This window comes from Chelon labrosus (genome assembly GCF_963514085.1).
Source record: "Chelon labrosus genome assembly, chromosome: 22".
Lineage (NCBI taxonomy): Eukaryota > Metazoa > Chordata > Actinopteri > Mugiliformes > Mugilidae > Chelon > Chelon labrosus.
Window position 1 is genome coordinate 17,924,685 of NC_140355.1, and position 22,687 is coordinate 17,947,371.

General features: G+C 44.0%; 1 protein-coding gene across 5 annotated transcripts in view; it reads left to right on the forward strand.

The window, feature by feature from the left end:
* The window catches only part of fnbp1b (formin binding protein 1b), a 49,709-nt gene extending 27,585 nt beyond the window's left edge, over positions 1 to 22,124 (forward strand). Inside the window, exons 6-17 of one of the 5 annotated variants that reach the window (XM_084572600.1) lie at positions 107 to 211; positions 4,103 to 4,231; positions 4,714 to 4,860; positions 6,313 to 6,504; positions 12,447 to 12,461; positions 12,776 to 12,811; positions 14,663 to 14,772; positions 14,875 to 15,007; positions 15,343 to 15,467; positions 15,594 to 15,772; positions 17,495 to 17,653; positions 19,539 to 22,124. In XM_084572600.1, coding sequence (XP_084428726.1) covers positions 107 to 211; positions 4,103 to 4,231; positions 4,714 to 4,860; positions 6,313 to 6,504; positions 12,447 to 12,461; positions 12,776 to 12,811; positions 14,663 to 14,772; positions 14,875 to 15,007; positions 15,343 to 15,467; positions 15,594 to 15,772; positions 17,495 to 17,653; positions 19,539 to 19,546 — 1,338 coding nt within the window. In that variant the 3' untranslated portion in view covers positions 19,547 to 22,124. Of the gene's footprint in view, positions 1 to 106; positions 212 to 4,102; positions 4,232 to 4,713; positions 4,861 to 6,312; positions 6,505 to 7,853; positions 8,043 to 10,259; positions 10,365 to 12,446; positions 12,462 to 12,775; positions 12,812 to 14,662; positions 14,773 to 14,874; positions 15,008 to 15,342; positions 15,468 to 15,593; positions 15,773 to 17,494; positions 18,195 to 19,538 lie in introns of those variants that run through there. The other 4 variants (XM_084572603.1, XM_084572599.1, XM_084572601.1 and 1 more) reach the window with 4 other exon arrangements.
* Positions 22,125 to 22,687: the final 563 nt, after the last annotated feature.

The following is a 22,687-nucleotide window of genomic DNA, read 5'->3' on the forward strand; positions in this document are numbered from 1 at the left end:
GGGCTTCAAATGTATATGACGCATACGTACTTGTTGTGACGTCCATTACTGTGCTTATTTAAAAGTCAAGTGCAAAATAACTGATGTAATGTCTGTCTTATTTCAGTGTAAAAGAAAGTTCGAGAGGGACTGTAAAGAGGCCGACAGAGCGCAGCAATACTTTGAGAAGATGGATGCTGACATTAACGTGACGAAGGCCGATGTGGAAAAGGTATGCGTCACGTCAGACCCATGCGGCGGCCGCGAATCACACCAGCTTGTCCTAGATACCCTCGATGCTTAACACAATTGCCCGGCCTACCGCACCCTCCCACATGGCACCCTGGCCTTTCTCTCACCGTTTTCTTTTAAGCGCAGAGACAGCAAAGATTGAGTGATCATGTGCTTGATGCCAGGGACAGTGTGTAAAAGCTGGCATTGTCTCAGCAGCACGGTGATCTGCTGCTTGACAAAGCTGATAGCAGCACCGAGTTCTCATTATCGCAGCAGAGCAGCTACCAAACACTCCACTGCTGTGCTGTAGGGACCCTTAGCGACAGAGAAGACTGCGTCAACGACAGAGCTTGTGTGTGTTTATGTGTGCTGTGGATTACACAAATGGGTTTGCTTTGCTTTTTCGTAGTCGAACCAAATATGCAGCTTTGGCGTTTCCAGTGATTATACGTCCCGTACAATAAATCAACACACGCGGCGATCATCCGTTTCTCAGGACTTGTAGACCAGAGCCCCCTGGGCCTGAGGCTGATGTCATTTCCTGTTGTCATGACCAATTGAAAGAGCGCTTTAAAATCATAGCCTTTAACCCACACAGCTCCCACGCCCGCAAGGCATCATGGGTCAACAGCGCGTGCTCCTGCTTGCTTCATCAGCTGTTGAAGCAGAGCTCAGACTCAGAGTTGACACAGTTCAGACCCGATTATTATGCAAATATAGGCTGGAATAAAGAGGCTTTCTGCACTCTGGACGTACAGCCAAAGAGGCGACAATAGGCTTAGGCTAACACTGAACTCAGCTGGAAAGACTCGGCACAGCAGCTCAAGAAGCTAGTCTTAAAACAAGAGCAGCGCTGTCTCTGATTACAGTTTTTCCGTTTGTTGAAGCAGGAACGATTCAGATATTACACAGAATTAACTAGAAGGAAGGAAGAATAAATGCTGTGTTGAATACGCTTCAAAAACATCCTCCTCAGCTATAAAGGATCATGCCGGTAGTTTTGCATATATGGACACCAACCGTCTTTACGTAACTGCAAAATGGTTAGCAAAGTACATGTAAAGTACATGTTTATGAAAGTAGTTAATGGAAATAAAACATGCAAAGCCACCGCTATTGCCCTTTAATTGAAATGCAAACAGCCGCGTGACAGTTCTTTGTAACTGTGCATGAATCTTTTTCTGTTCCTATTCCTTTCTCTGTGAGTGATTCGACTGACCTCGGTGCTCCCTTTCACCTACTCACATATCCATTGTTCAGAAATGAAGAACTCGGAATAGAAAAAATCGGAACTCCCCCGCATCAGCATCATTAAAAGACGACTGTGTTTTCCACCATCACCGTTTTTGAAACGTTTTCTCTTACTTGTCTTTTTCTAACAGGTACTCACTCATGTATGTTGTCCCTGTCAACTTTGTCAATTTTAAAATTAGATTCAAGTAGTGTGTATGTTTTAAGGAGGTCTTAATCTCAGTAACATACAGAGAATATAGTTCTGAACAGATCACGTTCCTCTGAGTTTTTGTCTTTGCAGAGACAACTTAGGGGACTTTTGAGTATTTATTGCCATAAAGGATGAAATGTAGCCATAGCTTAGTTTGTGTTTAAGTCCTAGTGAAAACCTCTGGGGTGTGAGTAGAGCCGAGACAGGGCAGAACACATGTGTATATTAGCATTCTGCAGCTAAAGACGACGACATGATAAATTGCTGACGAAGAAGTGATATTTTTGAACATTTTCGACAAAGCGTGTAATCGCCAGTTACTGCCAGTATTTCACGTTTGACAAGTTCAGTCCCAGGAGCTGCATTTCTCTGTAATGTGTCTTCCTTTAATGCAAAAGAGCTGCAGTTTGTTGAGCTGAGGTACTGTGGTTTTCTGTGCAGCTACAGAGAAAACCCCAAACTATTCCCTCTGCACCTCTGGCAAACAAATCCCTCAATTTGGGGTTTGGATCTACAGTCTAAGATATCCACAAAGGCTGTAACAGATCTCTGAGGGACCCCCACGTCCCTCACATGCACACTGACACACTTCTGTGTCGGGGATCTTCAGTCATTAAGCGTTTTAAAAAAAAGAAAATTAACTCTGCTTCTGTTCAGCCTCTGCTAAAAGCACAAAACAGTGGATAACAATTCCAGTATTTTAGTGGTGATGCCGCTTGTTTACAGTGATACCAACTTCCCCTTTTGAGGTGATGACATGCCTGGTGGTCCAGGAAGTGCATCTATGGCAACTTCTTGTTTAGCTGGTAACAGCTAACAATCCTTTTGTGTGTGTGTGTGTGTGTGTTTGTATATTTATTTTATGCAATGCCTTGAAGCGAAGTTCCCATAAGGTAGGTCCAGTGGAAGAGAGTACCTTTTATATCTGGTGGGAACACCTACACCCACACTGTCTCGACTTGTGTCTCGACACACACACACACACATGGTCTCCCGTAGAGTCTGACACGTACTGTAACCTCGACCAGGTCTGTTACCACGCCCTGTCCCGTCCTGTCTGACTGTGATCAGTGGCTTACTGCGTTGTCTTCTGATGGCGTCTATATGTGTGAGTAAAAATAAAGGACAGAGGGAGGCAAATATGAACTTTAACCAAAAGTTTGTTTTTGTTCTTCATTTTTATTTTTACCGTAATCTCCTAATCTCTAAGTATTTGATAGATATAGATATATATATATATATAAAAGCCTTGAAATATATAGTATATAAAAAGGAAGGCATCCGTAAACACTCAGAGCTGTGAGCGGGCAAAAAAAAAGAAACCTGGTACTTTTCCAGAACATGACAACAGGATGTGACGAGGCTGCAGGCACAGCGGCTCGTGGCAAACATTTTGTTATCTGTCAGGTTGCCACGGCGACAGCGCTCATCATTTCTCAAAGCCCTCGGCCCACTTTGCATGCACGTAAACGGCGGCACAGCAGCAGCAGCAGCAGCGCACGCATAGATGCATGCTCACAGGCCGGCTCGTGGATTTCAAGCAGCCGGACTTTCACATGTGCTTTTGAGCTTTTCACATTCCTTTATTTGTAGGTAGCAGCGATCACTTTCCACAGAAGTATTATATGTCATCCCTCATACTCCGATGTCCTCCTCTACCTTTGCCGCGTCCTCGATTGCTTGCCCGTGCGTGTGTGAGAGTCGCCTCAGACTGGTGTGTAGGTGAAACCTGGATGAAGCCCTTTTAAAGTTCCCCGCTGGACTTTGACAGATCAGGTTATGTTCCTGTCTGCGTTTTTTATTTTTGCAGATGAAACGCTGATTATTATCACAGGTTCAAGAGGAGGCTCTTTGTTGTAGATGACCTAATGAAACTACTATTTGTGTGTGGGCGGTCCTGCCATGTGATGGAAAGAGGAAACAGATATCAGTACTTAGCTTCGCGACGCACACACCACCCCACATGCTGTCTAGCTGAGATAATCTCATCTCCATCTGCTTTCCGTGGATCTGTAATAGGCTACTCCTGCTGCGTTTCTGACCGCCTGCCTTCTTTCCCTTAGCCCGAACTAGCTTAAAATAATCAACATCACCCAACAGCAGAGATAGGCCAGACTGGGCGGGCGGTCAAAATCCAAATCCCTCCATTCTGCAGCCACTGCAGGCTGTCGTCTCCCTTTTTATGTGTCTGTTCTGGCCTACATACAATCTAATACCAGAGGCTGTCGCTGCTTACTGACCTTGCACCTGTGACTGTGCATCCACGAGCTCCATGTCTGTACATGTGTATGCATGAGTACTCGTATGCAAAAAGTGTGTCAACTGATTTAGGTTATCATACCCGGCCGCGCGTGTCCGTGTTAATCAGAGGGTGTGGCGTTCAGGGAAGGGACTGCGGCTTTAATGTTTACGTGTGTGTGTTTTGGGTTTTTTTTTTTCCTTCAGGCACGGCAGCAAGCTCAGGTGAGACACCAGATGGCGGCTGACAGTAAAGGCGAATACTCCTCCTACCTGCAAAAGTTCAACCAGGAGCAGAACGATCATTACTACACAATTATCCCCAACATATTCCAGGTAAAGACAGCGTGTGATTTACTCCATCTGGTTTGTTGTGGCAGTAAATTTCACTTATAATGTTGTTGCCCACGCAAGTAAGCCCTCTACTCATTTTCTGTGTGTGTAAACCTCTAATGCAGCCAGTGAAAGTCTGGCTGTGTGGTGCATTCATGCGCGATCATTAGTTCGCATGTGAACTCAAAAGCTGTTTGCAACCCATCAACCCCCAATCCCCTCTGGGTCGACAACTAAAAATACAATTCCAACATGCGGGGAACACTAAGGGCAGCGAGCAATCTTTATTAAAGGCGCAGTTTAGTGTATTGCAGTGTTTTTGCATCACGATTTAAAAGGCCGTGAGTTTTTCAAGTGTTGTTTGTTATGTCTGGCGTTTGATTCTCACATCTCTATTAGGCTGAGTCACATTCAGCTGTTTATCAAATCAGTCCCTTCCCGAGCTTGTGTTAACACGTGAATATGTGTCCGCGCCCTTGACGCAGAAACTTCAAGACATGGAGGAGAAACGAATTGACAGGCTAGGAGTGTGCATGAAGACTTTTGCGGATGTGGACCGCCAAGTGCTGCCCATCGTGGGGAAGTGTCTAGATGGGATGACCAAATCTGCAGAGTGCATCGACCCCAAGGCTGTGAGTATGCAGAATAACATGTCTGCACGCACACACACACACACACACAAGCACATACAGCACCATATGGGACATATTACTCACTCAACCAGGTTGCCAGTCACGGCCCACACACTGGCAAATGTGACTCTTTGGGCTCTTTTGGGGCTTTTTAAAATATAAAAACAACCCACCTGTGAACAGCACAGTGCTGTGGGAGGGTTGTGTTGTTGCTGAGAGGAGAGTAGTTCAACAGATATCCCCTCTACAGCAAGAAAATCAATGAGACACAACCACGTGCTGTGCTTTCCCCATGAATTCTTCAGGGCTTTGTGTTAAAAATAGCAGTTAAAGGGGCATTCCCCTGATTTTCACAAGGGGCTCGGTTTACTCCTGATGTACCAAGCCTGCGAAAACATTCGCATAACATCGTCTGTGGCTTTGCAGGGCAGCTTTCCAAAAACTGACAGAATAGTGATATGTATGTTACATCTGTAATAAAAAAAAAAATTCTCCACGCTAAGTTGAGCTAACAGGCTAGTTTCATATTTCATGGGCAGATACGAGAGTGGTATCGATCCTCTCGTCCACGTCTTTGCTAGAGAGTGAATGAGGTAACTGTTTGTTTTTTTTAATACCTGTAGCTGCTCTGGAGAACGTGTCAACCACAATGGACCCCGGCTCCTTCTATTTTCAGCCACGTACTTTTCTTTGAAGCGCACGCTCAGTTGTTGGCTCCAGATCCGTCTCGCTGCTGTCTGTTATTTATTATTTTGACTGTGAAATGAATCGCTAAATGTTAAAAGAGAAAATCAGCAGCGTGATATAATGGGAAGTCGCACGTTGGCCGACTGCCTTGTGACAAAAACCAAGCTCATCCCCCTGGGAGTGTATACTATGTGTGTGTATGGCCCAGCTCCAGGGAGATGACTCCAGCCTGTAACTGCTCCGCTGCAGTAAACAGCGACAGGGAATCACATATCGCACATATCTGCTTCCCTCTGTCTGTCTCTCTTCCTCCGCTATTCTCTCATTTACAGAGAAAACAACATGTGATCTTTGACCCCTGATCCAACCCTCAGACCCTCCAGACCCTCTGCCCCTTATCGGTTCAGATAGGCTTGACGTACGCTGGAGCTGATTAATGTGCTTCTTCCTGCGTCTGACGATGCCTGGCTATGTCCCCAAACTCAGTGTTTTGTCATAACTCCTGCCTGACAGATTTAGGTCTTTCCCCCCTTTCTTCTGGGGCCCACAGACTGCGTAAGGACAGTCCCTCTCCCTCTGCTTTTATGGACTGTTATCAGACAGAAAACCCTGTAAACAACAGAGTCATCACTGTTGTGTTGCGTATTATTTCCAGACCTACTGATTTGCAATCTCAACAAACACAGATTCTCCTTTTTCCATTTAAAAAAAGGTGTATTAAATGTCATGCATCTGCAATTGTTGCAACTGCCGTTTTCCCAACAGGACTCGAAGCAGGTGGTGGAGTCCTTCAAGTCCGGGTTCGAGCCCCCGGGAGAAGTGGAGTTCGAGGACTACGGCCAGGCCATGAAGAGGACGGCGTCCGAGACCAGCCTGTCCAACTCCAGGGAGGGCAAAGAGAAGCCTGCCGGCAAGACCAAGGGCAAACTGTGGCCTTTCATTAAGAACAAGAACAAGGTAACACGCGCTTAACACGGACACTCGAATGTACAGTAGTGCAGCTTCCTCATTTGGGCGTCCACTTGTGAGATGGGATCTTAAATGTCACGTTCGTGCCTGTAAAAACATATATGTTGAATGTTTGTAGCAGTGTTACGAGTACTGATTATGCATTTATTTCCATTTTTGTGTAGCTCTCTTGACTTCCGTTCACTGTGTTAAGCTCAGTTAAGCTAGTATTGCCATTTTTGTTGTTATTATTATTATTATTATTATTTGCCACCCGTTTACTCCCCTTCCCCTCCTGGCAATCACCCTCAATGATTTTGGAGCCTCCTCTCTGTAACACACACTAATGTATTTCCACCTTCGCCCCCCGTGGACGGACTCAGATATTAACTGTGCTGTCGGATCTGAAGTAACAGTCTCCCTTCACCGTTTTCCCACTGACTGGCGAATCAATCTCGGGTAGCCTCCTTCAGTTTCCTGCTTCTGAACAGCGAAACCAATCTCTGGCTGTCTTATTGGCTGGTAGCACTATTGGGTTTGAATTACGGTGTGGGTGTGCAATCGTGTGTGTGTACGTGTGTTATGCTAAATTGGTTTTGCACAGAAAAAGCCAACGCAAAATCCCCAAAAATGAAGACAAACTTAATAAAGCAGGTGTTAAGCTGCACTTGCATGCGAAAGAGTTTCTAACATTTTTTCCAGGTGGCTTAGTTTTGAAGGGGTTCGGAGTGACTTGCATGAGCGTTGTGTGGTATCTTAAAACTCATCACTGCTTCTCACTGTTAAACTGCTGGTAGTGAATTATGCAGGCAGATGTTTTATGATCGAGCAATTAGTCTGACCTCAAATTCAGCAGCTGCCATCCGTGGGGATGTCGCGCATTTCCCATCTTAGCTGGCGCATTGACGAGGTCAGGGAAGAAGAAACGGGAAACAGGGATTTCTAAAATGGAAGCCGGCATGCGCTTTGACTGAACCCCTCGTTCGCTTTGTTGCAGCTGCTTGCTTTAACACATTTTGCGCTTCCTACTCACTCTGGTCGTTTTTTGTTCTTTTTAACAGTTTTTATGTGTTTGACGGTCTTTTTGTTTTTTATTTTTCCCCCCCTCCCACAACTCATACAACTAGGTTTGACGTTTCTTTTAATCGTCTTTCGCGTTCTGTTTCTGTTGTCAGTTTATTTTTTAATATTTGTCGGAGGCTTATTTATTTCGTTTGTGTTCCCTCCTCCTTTTTCCTCCTTTTTTCGTTGGATTCTCGCCCCCTTCTTCTTCTTCTTCCACGTTTTTCCTCTCTTCTCCTCCTCCTCCTCCACCTCCTCCTCCTCCTCTCCGTCACGGCTCCCTCTCTTACTGGTAGCTTATGTCCCTGTTAACGTCCCCCCACCAGCCCCCACCTGCCCCCCCAGCCTCATCCCCGCCCTCACCCTCTGCTGTTCCCAACGACCCCCAGTCTCCCAAGCAGCAAAAGGAGCCCCTCTCCCACCGCCTCAACGACTTCATGACCTCCAAACCCAAAATGCACTGCCTCCGGAGCCTGAGGCGAGGGGTAAGTTGTGTGTGTCCAGCAAGCCTTGTGCATGTGTGTGTGTGTGTGTGTGTGTCTACACCTGTACCTGCTGCACTGTATGAGTGAAGAATCTTACAGCGACCCATTAGAGCTCTCCCTTTCACGTATCTTCACAACTCCCTGCAAAATTTGGCTATTTTAATCAGCCTTCACTCATACAGTGCTCAGCTTTTGTGCTTCTGTAGCATGCTTCTGTAGCGCATAACTATGAATCCATGGTACTTGTCCGACTCACCAGCAGTCTCTTCATCTTGTCCCTTCATTCTTCATATTAACAGTGCTCACCATTACAGATCCTCTCGCCCACCTTCCCCGAGAAACTAGTAAGACATCTCTTGGCAGTAGCATGGAAACTGCAGTTGCTCCCTTGGCTCTTCCCTGCAGTCTATGCTGGAGGCAGATTATTATTATTTTTTTTATTTGCACGCAGTATTAAAGGCAAAGAACACAATAACCTCACATTATCAATAAAGTGATTTATATCACGGCCAGCAGAGTAACTTTAGAAGGCTTCCTGGAGGGTGACTTTATCAGCACCAGCCCAGTGTCCTGGTGGGTGTCATCACCACTTCCTGTTCTGAAGCCCAGTGCGTGTTGTAATGGAGTCACCGGGGAAGGTCAGAGCGTGCCTTCCCGTTATGCCCTTCACCCCCTCTCCCCCTCCAACCGGCCCTGACCTCAGGAACAAGCGGCAATTCGCAGCGTTTCCTTCCGGATGCCACCAATATAGTTTTTGTGTTTACGTTCGTAATTCTGAAAGGGCAGCGCTCTAAAAGTAAAAACAGCGCCATGAATTGGTGCAAACATGACGTCTGAAAGAAAAAAAAAAAAAGGCCAAAGAACAATATGGTGCAACAGCGCAGCGCGTGAGCATATCGCGGAGGAAATGATCGCAAAGAGGCAGAAAAGAGGGAAGCGTGCACTTTTTTTTTCTCTGGCGTCGGACAGATTGAGCAGGAAGTGCACGTTTTCTGAAAGAGGAAGTTCTGCAACAGCTCTCGTGAATGCGTTAAATCAGACGCATTGTTTCATCTGCACACAGATTAAAAAGACTGACCTTACTGTAACATTTCAAAGCGTTTGGAAGACTGATTTGAAGGGTTTGAAGGTCAGACCGCATTAGAAAGCCCTTTATAGTTGACATTTCCATATCTCGCACTTCTTTTCATGTCTCATAAGTATTACCTGTTTATGTTTTCATGTCTTTAGATGTCGTTTGATTCAGGCTACATTCTCACAATTGCTTTTTTCTTTTTGGAATAAATTTAAATATTATAGATGAGTAAAAGTGAACAGGAAGTGCGTGGTTAATCCTGTAAACATGTTCTTCAGGGACAGCAGAAGTAGTGCCTCGCCTGGCACGGGCAGTTTGGGCTAATTCCTCTGAACATCTGCTGGTAACTAGTCAGGGCAACTTTAACAAACAGGCACGCATCCATCTGTTTAAACACAGTTAACTTACACTTACATTTAATCTCTAGAATTTTTATATCAATGCAGTTTTTGAGAAGAGGCTAGTAGAAAGTTTAAAAAAGTTGCCCATAATAGGAAAGCATTGACTCTTGATTTATTACATTTTACATTTATTACAGATTAATCCATGCATGCATCCTTTTCTGTACCATATATCAAGTTATGTTAAATAATTTTATTAAGTTTATTAAGAAGGGAGATTGGTGGAGGGATGAGAGGGGTCGAAGTGAAGGGATCAGCGAGCTCAACTGCGCAGACAGAACAGGATTTTAAGACGGAGGAACCCAGAGAACCAACTCGGGGAGGGGCCTCGTCTCAAGCAGCTTCCTCTGTTAAAGGTTACAGCGAAAGAAAAAGTTATAAAACCCACTTTAAAGGCTACTCCGTGGCCACAGCTGCAGGCCAAACAATTAAATAAAACTGTATTCCTCTGCTACCTCCTGCAAAGAGAACATAGTATGACATTAGGGATTATGCGCCTGTGGAGGTGGGATGCAGTCTCTCCGCACGGTGGAAGGATGTCTGCCTCCACAGGAGAGGCTTCATGTGCCGCATATGAGTCGTCTAATCCATCCACAGTCACTGTGTACAGTGTGTGTGTTGTTCGGGAGGAAGAGGAGGAAGTGTCTATGTTTTGGGAGTCAAATTAAGGCGGTGTAGAGTATAAGAGCATCAGTGTTGTTGTCACTGACAAAGCTTTATTCTCTCTGATGACCACCACAGCAGCAATCTCCGCGCTCGATCATTTATCACAAAGAGCTAATGAAGAGGACTCTGGGTCGACCCACATATGCTTTCGAAGCAAGGCAATATGTTGTAAGTGTGTGTGTGAGACGGGCGTCGGGTGTGTTTCTGCGAGGTGTGCGGTCGGAAATAAAGTGTGGATGAGTGCTGGATGTGTGCGGAGGAGTGTGATTAGTAAAAGCCACCGACAACACAGGCACTAGCCTCGACGCATTCTGTCTACGCTGGGGGGGAGATTGTCACAATTAATGAGGCAAAACTTCCCCACAATGCAGGCTAGTGTCTGTGGCTGGCTGAAGTGTTGATCACATGGCGTGTAGAATCAGGGGACGAATGATCGGAGAAGATGATGACTTCATCCCACATCACATGTATCAGCTTGAGGTTTCCTGTTGCTCTCCATGTCCCGCCGCTGTTTCAGGGTTTCCCCACCCCACTGAGCATCCACAAGGGGGTCAATTCACAAAGTGTCACAAGCACCTGAGGATGTCTGGGGGTAAGGCCGCGAAATCTCACAGGTGCCGGTCACACTTTGGCTCTAGTTTTTAGCCTACAGTACCCAGAATTCACCCCTGCAGGGCTTTTGTGTGCTTTTCTGCTTTTCTGCAGTGGCGTTGTGTGTCTGTGAAGACGTACGATATACCTGTATATCTATGTCTGTCTGGGTGGTTTGGATTTCAGCTGCTGGAAGTTGAAGCTCTCTCGCGATCACGTGATTAAATCAGAGCTTCAATAGCCAATCGGAGACAAAGACCATCTTCGTGCCTTCATTGTCGTTTTAGTCTTTAATGCTGATTGCAGTTATGCTGCATGAAAGTAATGTGATTTCTAAGGCAGTTAAACTTATATACAATGATTATTTGCTACTTTTTATAGATAAAATAAACTACAACAGGAAATAAACTATAGGTGTTGCTGCATGGAAACTGATTGCAAGCTAAATTAATGCTAAATCTTTGCTAAAAAAAATGGGTTGTGACATCCTGTCAATCAGCTAAAGCTAGAATAGAAGACTTATTTTTATTTGGTGTCCAAATTCAGCTGTTAAAAAGGCATCACAGCACGAGAATAACATTTTAACTTCCTAAGAAATACGACAAATAGCTTTTATTCTTACGTTTGAGAAAAGAACACAAGGCCCACACTGGATCCTAACCCTTCGCCGATTTTACTTTTACCCAAGGTACACGTAGTTGGATTAGAAAACCTTTTAGATGTGTGAAGTTGAGAACGGTGGGGATCATGGGGTATCGTAGCGAGGGCTGTAACAGGCCATTCCAGGTGGATGACTTGATTAGCGGACTAAAGCAGTGAGCAGATCTCCTCGGTGCACCAGCCTGTGAGCCCCTAACAGGATTACAAGTCATCTGCTCCGGCTCTGCCAGCCAATGGTTGTTAACCTGCTCTCTACTCTGCTCCTATTCAAACCCTCTTACAAATTACTCCATAAATAAGCTGTTTGTTTTATATTCTTTTCACTCTACTGGCCTTTTAGTTCGTGTTTTTTTTTTTTTTCTGCTTTCGCTCAGCCACTTTGATTTGCGATATATAAACATTCGAGTAGTGGAGTTTGAGTTTTGGTTGTTTTCAAAGTGTCTCCCCAGCTTGTCTGTGTTCAGTATCTGCCTCCATGTCAACATACGAATGCGATAACAAGCTTCTGGCGCCCTCTGCTGTCCTCTGCCTGTCATTGTATTGGCAGCAGAGAAAGGGACCAAGAAGTAAAGGGTACATACCCCCCTGTCGCAGTCATACTCTCCCTCTACCCCTCTGCATTTATTTTCACCTGTCTTCCCCGGTTTTCTCCTCATTCTTTACCTCATGCTTGTGCAGTAGGTTGGCCCATTTATTTATTTTTTTTTGCCAACGTATTTCTCATTTTTCATTAATCCATCGTGTTATAAATGTTAAACTTCACCACATCGGGAAAGACGGGGAAGGCGGGCTTTATAGCTGAAACAGTAGCTGTAATAGTGGCCTTTACCCTCTTTTCTTTATGTGGTGAAGTCTGGCAGTGTAAAGCATTATTTATAAAATGCCGTTCAACCTTTTGTGTGCAAAGGAAAATGAAAGACAGTGGCCGCAATATTCTCCTGATGCTGACTTGTGTCTCCTTCTCTCTCCTGCTCCTCGCCATTTCTCTGTCCTCTCCCTCCCCCCGTGAAGCTTTCTCTCAAGCTGGTAAGCATGACCGTATAACCGCACGACCGTAGCGGCATGACCATAGCACGCATGTTGTGTCCTCCCAGTAACACATTGTTAATAACGATCTGTGCGCCGTTATGTTTTGGATTTTAATTTATTTTTTTTTGTTGCTGCTTTTCGGGTCTAACTTTAATTATTTAATTTTTTGCTGTGACACGTCGATGGACCCGAGACTCATGTCGCTGTCTCATTTGTGTGTTGTTTTGTTTTTTTTTTGTTTTTTTTATGTTATGTGGTTGTGTTCTCGTCCTGTCTCTCCCAAAACTGTGTCTGTGGTCTCTGTGGTGCAGATCACACTCAATTCCCACGTCCGGAATCTCATTGAGGTGATCAGATTTACTCAATGTTATATCTGTCTTAGTCTGTCTTGTAGTCCCTGTTGTTTCGACAAATTGTACGTCCTTGTAACAAACACTAATCGGATCTTGCGTAGGAGTTGTTTTCACGTGTTCTCACACTGCATGCATAAGCTGTTTTGTAAAGCTAACACAAGAGAATTGTTTGATGGCGTTAGGCCGTCCACAGAGAATCTATTAGTCATTCAAATCATCATATTTTGGGATGCTTGGTGATAACTTTGAAACTTTGACGCAGTAGTGCTCCAGCCAGGAGTCACAGCTAGCTTAGCTTAGCATAAAACTGGATCCAAGGGGGAAAGAAACTGCACAAACTCAAAGATAAACCACCCATAATCACTTTAAATGTATTATTATTTATATCTTATTTGTTTAATATGTATGACAGCCAAAGTTGGCTTGCAAGTCGAAGGCAATTAGGCTAGCTATTTCCCCCCGCTCCCAGTGTTTATGCTAAGCTAAGCTAAGCTAACTGCTGCTGGGTAAGAGTGTCACTTTCCCAAAAGTGTAAATTTACCAGATCTATGCCTGATTCTATACAAACAACTAAATGTCTTCCTTTAGATTTTGTTGATCCATTGATCAAATTTAACCACATAGAATTTATTAACATGTTTGTTAATAGTCTTTTCGTTTGTCTAGGGTCAACATAGAGAATGTAAAAACTAATGAATTACCTCTGCAATGTAACTTGTAACTGATAGAGGAGCATGTCTCTGCATGACGACTGACAGATCTTTGTTATGTTGCATGCCTGGTAAGTGTTGCATGCCGATATGGGGAGAAAGGGTAAGGTGGACATGGTAACCCAGCTCCTGTGTTTGACCCCAGTGAATCCTGACCTCGAGTCCGTAGCTCCAGCTCTTATATCACGTGGTGACCCATCTCAATGGGATCCAAACACAGGCCTTGACCACTTCAGTCCTCCAGTTCTTTTTAGGATGTTGTCAAAAGTTCTGTTGATATACACTATAAAAAAAATCAACTTATGGATATTTTGTTCTTATTTTTATGGCAACATTTGAACTCATCCAGTCCTTTAGTCTATGACCAAATTAAAGCAAAACAAACGACTCTCCTGTCATTAGCACATAGCTCAAAGCTCAGTCGTGCTCAAGAATAATGTGACTTACTTTACTTTCTTTATTCATATTTCATATTTAATTAATTTTGCATTCTTTTGGGCTTTGTAGAGGCAAGCTCGCACTAATGCCTCGGAACACCTGATGTTTCCAGAAAGTTTAAGAGACTGCCCAGCAGCATGACTCATTCCTCTCAGTGTTACAGACTGGAAAGAGTCCGGACATCTGACTCGCCTTTCTCTCGGCCCCCGATTTTAAGAACACACAGCCCTGTCAGAGGAGAGTCCGACAGCTTCAGACCCATTTACCTACTTCACAATGAAACACTATATGAGCAGTAATAGGATGTATCTAAGGCTTTATTACATTTCCGATGCATTGGCAGAGAGCGGTAGATTAGGTGTGGCGACTGAACTGGTGAAAGGCCTCCCAAGTATACACACACAGACAGACGGTGATCCCGACTCTCAGCGAGTCTGTGTTAGCGAACGGCTGCAGTATCTCCTCCAGAGGAATTATGTGGTCAGAACATAACAAGAGCTCCAATTTTTCGAGCAATGGTCCATTTATCCCCTAGTCTCGGTTTACGGGGTTTACTGCAAATGGAGATACTGCACCTAACTAGAATTGATCCCCCGTTAAAACGTCAGAAAGTTGTGAAAGTTACTTGTTTTCTTACAGTTATTTTCTTCTGTTTTTTTCCTTTTCCTGCCTCTATTTCTCCTTTTTGCACTCCCAGGGTTCTGGACCGGAGGACTTCAGTCACCTGCCGCCAGAGCAGAGGAGGAAGAAGCTGCAGGGCAAGATCGATGAACTGAATAAGGACATACAAAAAGAGATGGACCAGAGGTAGCATCATAAAGATTTAAACGCACCATTAAGGAACATTTCCCTTCCATTTCCATCCAAGCCTCAACCACTCGTACTGACTTTACTAAATTGCTCTCACAGGGATGCTTTAACTAAGATGAAAGACGTATACGTGAAGAACCCTCAGATGGGAGACCCGGCCAGCGTGGACCCCCGGCTAGCAGAAATAGGCCAGAACATCGAGAAGCTCCAGTCTGAAATGCAGAAGTTTGAGGTGAGTTCAGTGGCAGTGTGAGCTCCCGGTCCTGCGCGAGCGTTATTGTTGGCAAAGCTATCTTGTTTGGTTTATACCAGACACAGTAAATAATGAGGAGCTGGAGCATACATTTCCAGCTGGAGCCGTTCCAGAGAAGCCTGTCGCCGTCCATATTAGGAAAAGATGTGCTGCCGCAGCTGGAAGGGCTGGCTGCATGTTCAAGCTCCGTGCGGGCAGAGACAAGTCCCAGAACACAGGACGGGTTTAACCTTGTAAATAAATGGCAGGGAGGTGGAATGTAAGGCAGAGGTCAACGAAAGACCGCGTCCATAATGGTAACATGTGTGTTTCAGGGCTGGTTAGCCGAGGTGGAGGAGAGGATGCCGTCGAAGAGCGATTCCCACCGGAGAAGCGGACTCTACGAGACCCAGAACAACACAGCAGTGAGCAACAACAACTGTGCGCAGGACAGAGAGAGGTATGGTATACTCTGACAAACGCCAGCCCCCCCGCACTAGATTTCACAACACACCTCGTGTTTTTCGGAAGAAAAACTATGTATGTTTTCACGGTGTATTTAATGTGTGTGTTGGCCCCTGAGCAGCCCGGACGGCAGCTACACAGAGGAGCAGAATTCAGAGATTCAGGTCAAGGTCAACCCAGCCCCCAACCCCAACCCCAACCCCGTCCCCACCTCCAGCACGCCGGAGTTTGATGATGAGTTTGACGATGAGGAGACCCTGCCTACCATCGGCACCTGCAAAGCCTTGTACCCCTTTGAAGGTAACCATACATGATGGAAATAAACAATGTAGAAATAGTTTTGTCACGTACATAAATATTACGCACGTTCTAAGTTTTTTTCTTCTGCCATAAATAGTATACACTGTCAGCCACAACATTAAAACCACTGACAGGAGACGTAAATAACATTGACCGTCTTGTGACAACTCAATGTTCTGCTGGGAAACTTTTGGACCTGGCATTCGTTCGGATGTTACTTAGACATGTAGCACCCACCTAGACCAGACCAGGCACCCCCACCCCATAGCAATGACACTCCTTGATGACAGCAGGATGCAGCCTGACGCAAAAACGCTTTAGGAACAACTAAAAAAAAATGAGAGAACAGTTCCAGGATTATGCGTAATCCCTATAGTAAAAATGAATTAAAGGTCAGCATATTACACCACTACCAGAGAGGTCACAACTCAGTGTGGCCTAGATTATTAAAACCCTCTGAGCATTAGGGAGTCAGGCTAAAACGGACATGGCCTTTATCAGTGGATGATAATTTAAGGATTATCTTATCTTAAATATACTACAAAGAACATTTTAAATAGTGTGTGTACTTAGAAAAGGGTAAAACAAGCAATGGTCCACCTGCATAGTTGTGATTGGCGTGTGGCTGCGACTCCCTCAAATACACGGGCACCTCAGAATGTGAGGCTGGGCATGAGATCATCTGGTTTCAGGCATCAGTCCTTGCACCAGGCTGGCAAAGGAGTGCACATGTTAAAAAAAGGATGAGGGTGAAAAGAAGCCATATCATAAAAAAAAGTACAAAACCATAAAGAAACATAAAAATGCATCAAATCTAGCGACCCGAAAAGGTGAAGCTATCTACCATTTTATTTATTTAAGGTACTGCCATCTTTATTTTATAACTTGATGTCTTATAAAGTAAAGGAGGCCTCGCGTGTCTCAACTATTTTTATAGGCTGAAAAGGTAAGAAATTATTTAGTGTTTCAGGAAAAAGAAAGGAAAAAATACGTTTTTGTTTCGTTAATCTGGCTGACTGGGGACTTTCTGTGTGGAGTTTCCATGTTCTCCCTGTGTCTGCGTGGGTTCTCTCCAGGTACTCCAGCTTCCTCCCACCGTCTAAAGACATGCTGATTAGGTTAACTGGTGATTCTAAATTGGCCGTAGGTGTGAGTGTGAATGGTTGTCTGTCTCTCTGTGTTAGCCCTGAGATAGACTGGAGGCCTGTCCAGGGTGTACCCCGCCTCTCACCCAGTGACAGCTGGGATAGGCTCCAGGACAAGCGGTTATAGAAGATGAATGCATGTGTATTTTGTCTAACTAAGCATAGCTTTGACATTTTAGGTTTATTACACAAGCTGATCTGTTGAGCTGTTTTTCTGTTGTATTGTTATGTCATTCTTCAAGTTTGTGCAAGTATCACAATGACTCAGTCTTGTGAAATTGCAGTTTTATGATTGCATTTTATTACCAAACCTCATTTAGTTTTAATTCCTCTTTCATGGAAATGTTCATTCATTCATCTTCTGTAACTGCTTGTCCTGTGAAGGGTCGCGAGATGTGGCTGAAGCCTATCCCAGCTGTTATCGGGCGAGAGGCAGGGTACACCCTGGACAGGTCTTCATGGAAATATGATTTAGAAATTGAATACCTAATCTACATTAGGTTAGTCTAAGGTAGTTCCTGTAAGTGCACGGTTACTTCATGCTCTCACACTCTCCTTCCCCTCTCTCATCTTGCAGGTCACAACGAGGGCACCATCTCCGTGGCTGAGGGCGAGCTGCTCTACGTCATAGAGGAAGACAAAGGAGACGGATGGACGCGAGTGCGGAGGAACGAGGACGAGGAGGGATACGTCCCCACGTCCTACGTCGAGGTCTTTTTGGAGGCAAATGCCAAAGGTGCTATGACATACATTTAACTCAAGCAAGTTCATGTTAACCGTAAAAGCAGCGAGTTACAGAGATTAAAAAGTTGCTGGTCGTAGCTCAGACGCTTCCTGACTCCTCAGGAGGAAGGACCAATCAAACTTGTGCCTCGTCACAGTCGGGGACGGTTGTGGCAGATAAGAGAAGCTTGTAGTTCCTCGCCTCTTATTCACTTCAGTGCCACCTTGTGGTCACACAAAATAACACACGGCACCTCCGGTTACAGATCTCGTGTACATTTAAAAACACACAGTATTTCTTTTTGATATGTTTTACGTTTATATTGGAAAATGTCAAGCTTTTAATCAAGACCCGCAGATATCTGAATGTGTGCACAAATCCGAAGTGACAGTGAGCGAATCAAGTTCTTGTGTTTTGGTCACTCGTTGTACCTTAAAGGAAAAGCATGTTCGATGTGCAATCACGCAAATGTTATTTAAATCTGCTGTAAAATATAGATTAAAAGATATTTTTGTAGGTTAAACTGAAAGAAAATTAAAAAAAAATAAATAAAGGAGTGCCCACGTCCCTCATGTTATCGCATGCTGTAGATTAATTATAGTGACCAGGAAAAGGTTGTGAAAGAAATTTTATATGCTTACCGATCAGTTTAGTAACAGAAACAGCCCCCTTTTTAAATTCACCTTTTGATAATGATAGTGTCGGGCTCTTCTGGTCCTTTTTTCCAGGCCATTGGTAAAGGAATAGAGGAATTATCTGTACTAGGATATATGGTGAGACTGGGCTGTGCTATGGAGTTGATCGTGAAGCTTTTGTGGTTTCTTGCATGGGGTCTCTGAGCTGTGTGAGCATGGCCTCTGTGTCATTTCAGTCTGTGCCCCGACTCGGAAATCACCTCTTTCATAAATCATTACGCGGGCCTTTTCTTTAGACTCATTTTAAATTGGCTTTGATGGGCCCGTTAGCGTCACAGCATGGGGTTGTTATCAGCGGGATGTGCGGTAAATACGTCTGAAGAGCATTTGATATGTGGTGCATGCTGCAGCATTCGTGGGGGGGGGGGGGGGGGGGGGGGGGGGGGTTCGGTCATGAGTGGGTTTCGGCATGTTTGAGTGCAGCATCTGCATTTTAACGTGCCGGAGGAAAACGCCTCACGCTGGTCTCAGACTACAGGAGATTCATGCTCGAATTCTGCAGAGAATCTGTGGAGAAATCTGGCCCAGATTGTGCTTGATTTCAAGGTTCAATCCCAGATTACCTGGTAACGTGAGGTGTCTAGAGATCTGCTCTTACACCTCCCAAACTACTGGAAGAGTCCACGAGGCCACTGCAGTAATATATAAAATCTGGACGATTACGCCTGGCTACAGTACTTCTTCTGCTTGCAACATTACAGCAAGATGTTCTCCTTCTTCTTTGTCTTCCTAATTTGGACTGGTTTGCAAACCACTTTGCAGGTGCATTACCGCCACCTACTGGACTGCGTGGACAGCAAGCTGTCGCACCAGCCTCTGTTGTGTTTGCATCCAAGAGATCACATTAGCTGGCGTCCAATGCTCCATGATCTGGCGTGATAATCTAAGAAATATCTTTTAACGTGTACAGGTTTGAGATTAGAGGGAAGAACGTCTGTGAAGTTACTCCTCCTGTAGTCTGAGCCCAGCTTTAGTTGAACAGATGCATCTACGGGTTAATGGTTTACATACATTCTGTGGTTTCATACATGCAGTGATCTCCTCTCCATATCTGAATGTTTTCGGGTTGGTGTCTCCTTCTCAATTTTCCTTTCCGAAGCTAACTTTTCTTTTTCTCATTTTTTTTTCGTTTGTTTGTATCTTTTATTTTTTTTTATCCTTTCTTTTTTATTTTTTTTTTTCTTCCTTTTCTTGAATTACAGATTCCTAAAAAGAGCGAGGCTGGCCGAGGAGCGGCAGGGCAAGCAGCCGCGGAGAAACCCGCACCGTTCCTCTCACGCTCACGAGAAAAAGCGAATCGATGACCTGAATCTAAAAAAGAGAAAGCCGGGCCGATTTGAACGCAGCAGAATTTTACAAACAAAACAAAAAACAACACAAAAAAATAAAATAAAACTATCGGCAGCTTCCTCCGCAGAGCTCTGCGACGTGAAGCGGCGAATAAAGAGAAAATCCATCTAAAATTTCAGCGCTCATAACTTTTTTCTCTCCATTCTTAACCTCCACATTCAGCAGCCGCAGTAATTGCTTCCTGTTGTTTTCAGCTTTGCTTCTTAATGTAACTAACTTCGCTTGCGCAACGCGCGGTCATGAACGCTCCCCTCCGGCTCTGCCACCTTCTCTTTTTTCTTACCTATACCTCGTGACACATAAACACACATATATATATATATACGGCAGAGGGTGTGGTCAGAGACAGGAAGGAGACCGGCAAGAGCCTGAGGACATAAAATAAAATAATCAAATGAAGCCGTGTTATCATCTGTGGCTCATCTATATTCACCCCTTCAAATCAGCTCCGCATTTGCAGGTTTCACTGGAAACAGAAGACGGTGCTAATCATCTATCTGTTGTGTTTTTTTATTATTATTATTTGTCTCATGTCTTCTCTCTCCTCACCATGATCACACATATCCAGGATCAGCCGGAGGGAAAAGCGATGCATTATCACTCTCATCCAACCAACTCTCCTCGCTGGTTGTCTGTTCCTCTCTCTGACCACACCCTCCCTCCCTCTGCTCCCCCACCTCCACACGGCCCTTCCCGTCTCCCCGTATGGCTGCTTCGAGCCTTTTTTTTTTTTTTGTTTCGTTTTTTTCTTTTTGCAGCAGCGGCAGCTCGGGGCGGGGGTCTCTCGGCGTTGTGGTGTGCTGCATGCTTGCCCTGTCTTCCTCCTCGCCCCTCTGCTGGCGGCGCATAGGAAGAGGAGGCGGGGGTCAGCTTACCCGCCTCCAGCCTTTCTGTTCAGTTAACCCTCATTGCCTGGTCATAAATTAACCTGAATGCTACTGTTTGGGTTCGGTGCCTGTGGTTCTTTTTTTTAATTATTATTTTTATTATTATTATTATTCAGAAAGCATGTCTCCCTGTTTTCTAACAGCAAAGTCTGCTCCTCCCAGTCTTTCCAGTTTAATCACACACACAAAAAAAAAGGACAATAGGGACCCGAAATGTTGTTTCTCTGAACGATCTCGCGCAAAGATAGGTCATTGGATGTCTTGTGCTTTTGTTTTAAGTACAGTATGTATGTAAAACTATTAGTATGTTTTGATCAGAGTGTCTAACGTAAGTTGTTTGTTAGTTTACAGCCGTGGAAATGTCTCCACTTGGTCCAAGCAGCAAGATAAAAACCTGTGATGTTTTTTTTTTTTTATTATTATTATTATTTTTATTATTTTCTTTTATTTTAAGATGGTCCTCCTACTGTATATGGAAATATACTGTGATCCACATTTTTTCCTGTGACTGAAATGTGACAACATGCAGATCATCACCTGTGTCGGGCCTTAACCAGGTTTCTGTTCTAACTGAGAAAAAAAAAGAAAAAAAAAAAAGAAGAACAATGTTAGCTGTGGTGTGAGCATGAAGACGTGATTATCTCAAAAAGTTTTGGGGGCAAATTATGATAAATTCTGTCCGCCGATCCCTCCCCCCTCCGTTCAACGGCACATAATGATTTCAATATTGTTTTATATTTGATTTTTTTTTTTCTTTTTCAAGCTGGAAAGTTGTATCGTTGCTTATTCCGCCTGAATGGGACTTAAATCCTGCAAATATGAGTAAGATTTGTGTTATCGGATGAAGCCATCGTTGAATATTCATCATCTACTGCTAGAGTGAACACACACACACAAACACACTGAGGATTGATGGACGTGCTGATCATTTGGACTCTTGATGGAAGGAATGATCGAATCCCTGCTGAATCGAGTATCATACGCGCGCCAATTCCCCATCCCCCTTTCTCATCGCTCGTCAAGATATCAAACAAGCCGCTTTTTTTTTCTTTTTTCTTTTTTTCTTCAAATTCAGTGATAAACGATCAACCCGATGATGAGGCTACAGCAGCAGCAGCAGTAGCAGCTTTTTGTTCTGCCTGCCCGCTGCTCTGAGACGAGACCACCGCAAACCTCCTAGCCCCAGATTAACCTGCCTGTACAGTGGAAAAACGGCGTGGAATCAGAGAGAATATATATGAATATATAAATAAAGTTTAAAAAGGAAAAAACATCTATTTTAACTATTGAGAGTCTTACCGTTACTTTATCTGCTTTGCAAAGTAAGACTTCCTTTTTTTTCCTTTGTCAGGTCTACCAAATGGTGTGTTTTTGCACTTTTTCGTTTGTGTTCCGTTTGGTAGCCCATGCTTGTGTTTTTGGAGCACTGAATACTTTGTAATGTGTTTACTGTGCCAATTAAATATGCCTGGAAAGTAAAGGATTTTGTGTCTTTGCGTCTTAATGATATAGATTATATTATATTTTAATCATCTAACCTGGGAGAATTAGGTGAATATAAATGTAAAAACATGCTCAGCGCAAATTCTACAGCTTTAAAATTATTTGAAGTTACTTTTAGAAGCTCTTTTACATAAGTGGTTTCAATTTCAACCGTGCACACTTGGTTAAAACATATATATTCCTATTTGACATGTTTTATTCCATCCATTCACGTGATTTAAGTTCTAGTTTTGACAATAATGCTAATTTACAGTAAAGAAATAATCTATATTCTCTTAAGTAATCTGCAAAAATGTCTTAATTATTCTGTTCATAATTAAATGTGAAACTATGGTAACAGAAGTCTTTGTAAACCAAAAAATGTGACTGAACCTGGATGTGTGCATGCAGTTCCCTCTGATGGCCACTAGGGGGTAGCCATGCTCCATCCAAAGCTCCAACTTTTCCTTGGCAACAAAGAAGAAGAGCGTTTTCTTTCTTTTTATTGCTCTATTTCTTTAACATTGCTCAGAAATAAAGCTTAATTTTTTTCAGATACTAAAAGTGAAAAAAATACCAGAGGTTTTGGATTATGCACCCTGGTAACCAAGCAATTTCCCTTGTGGATCAAT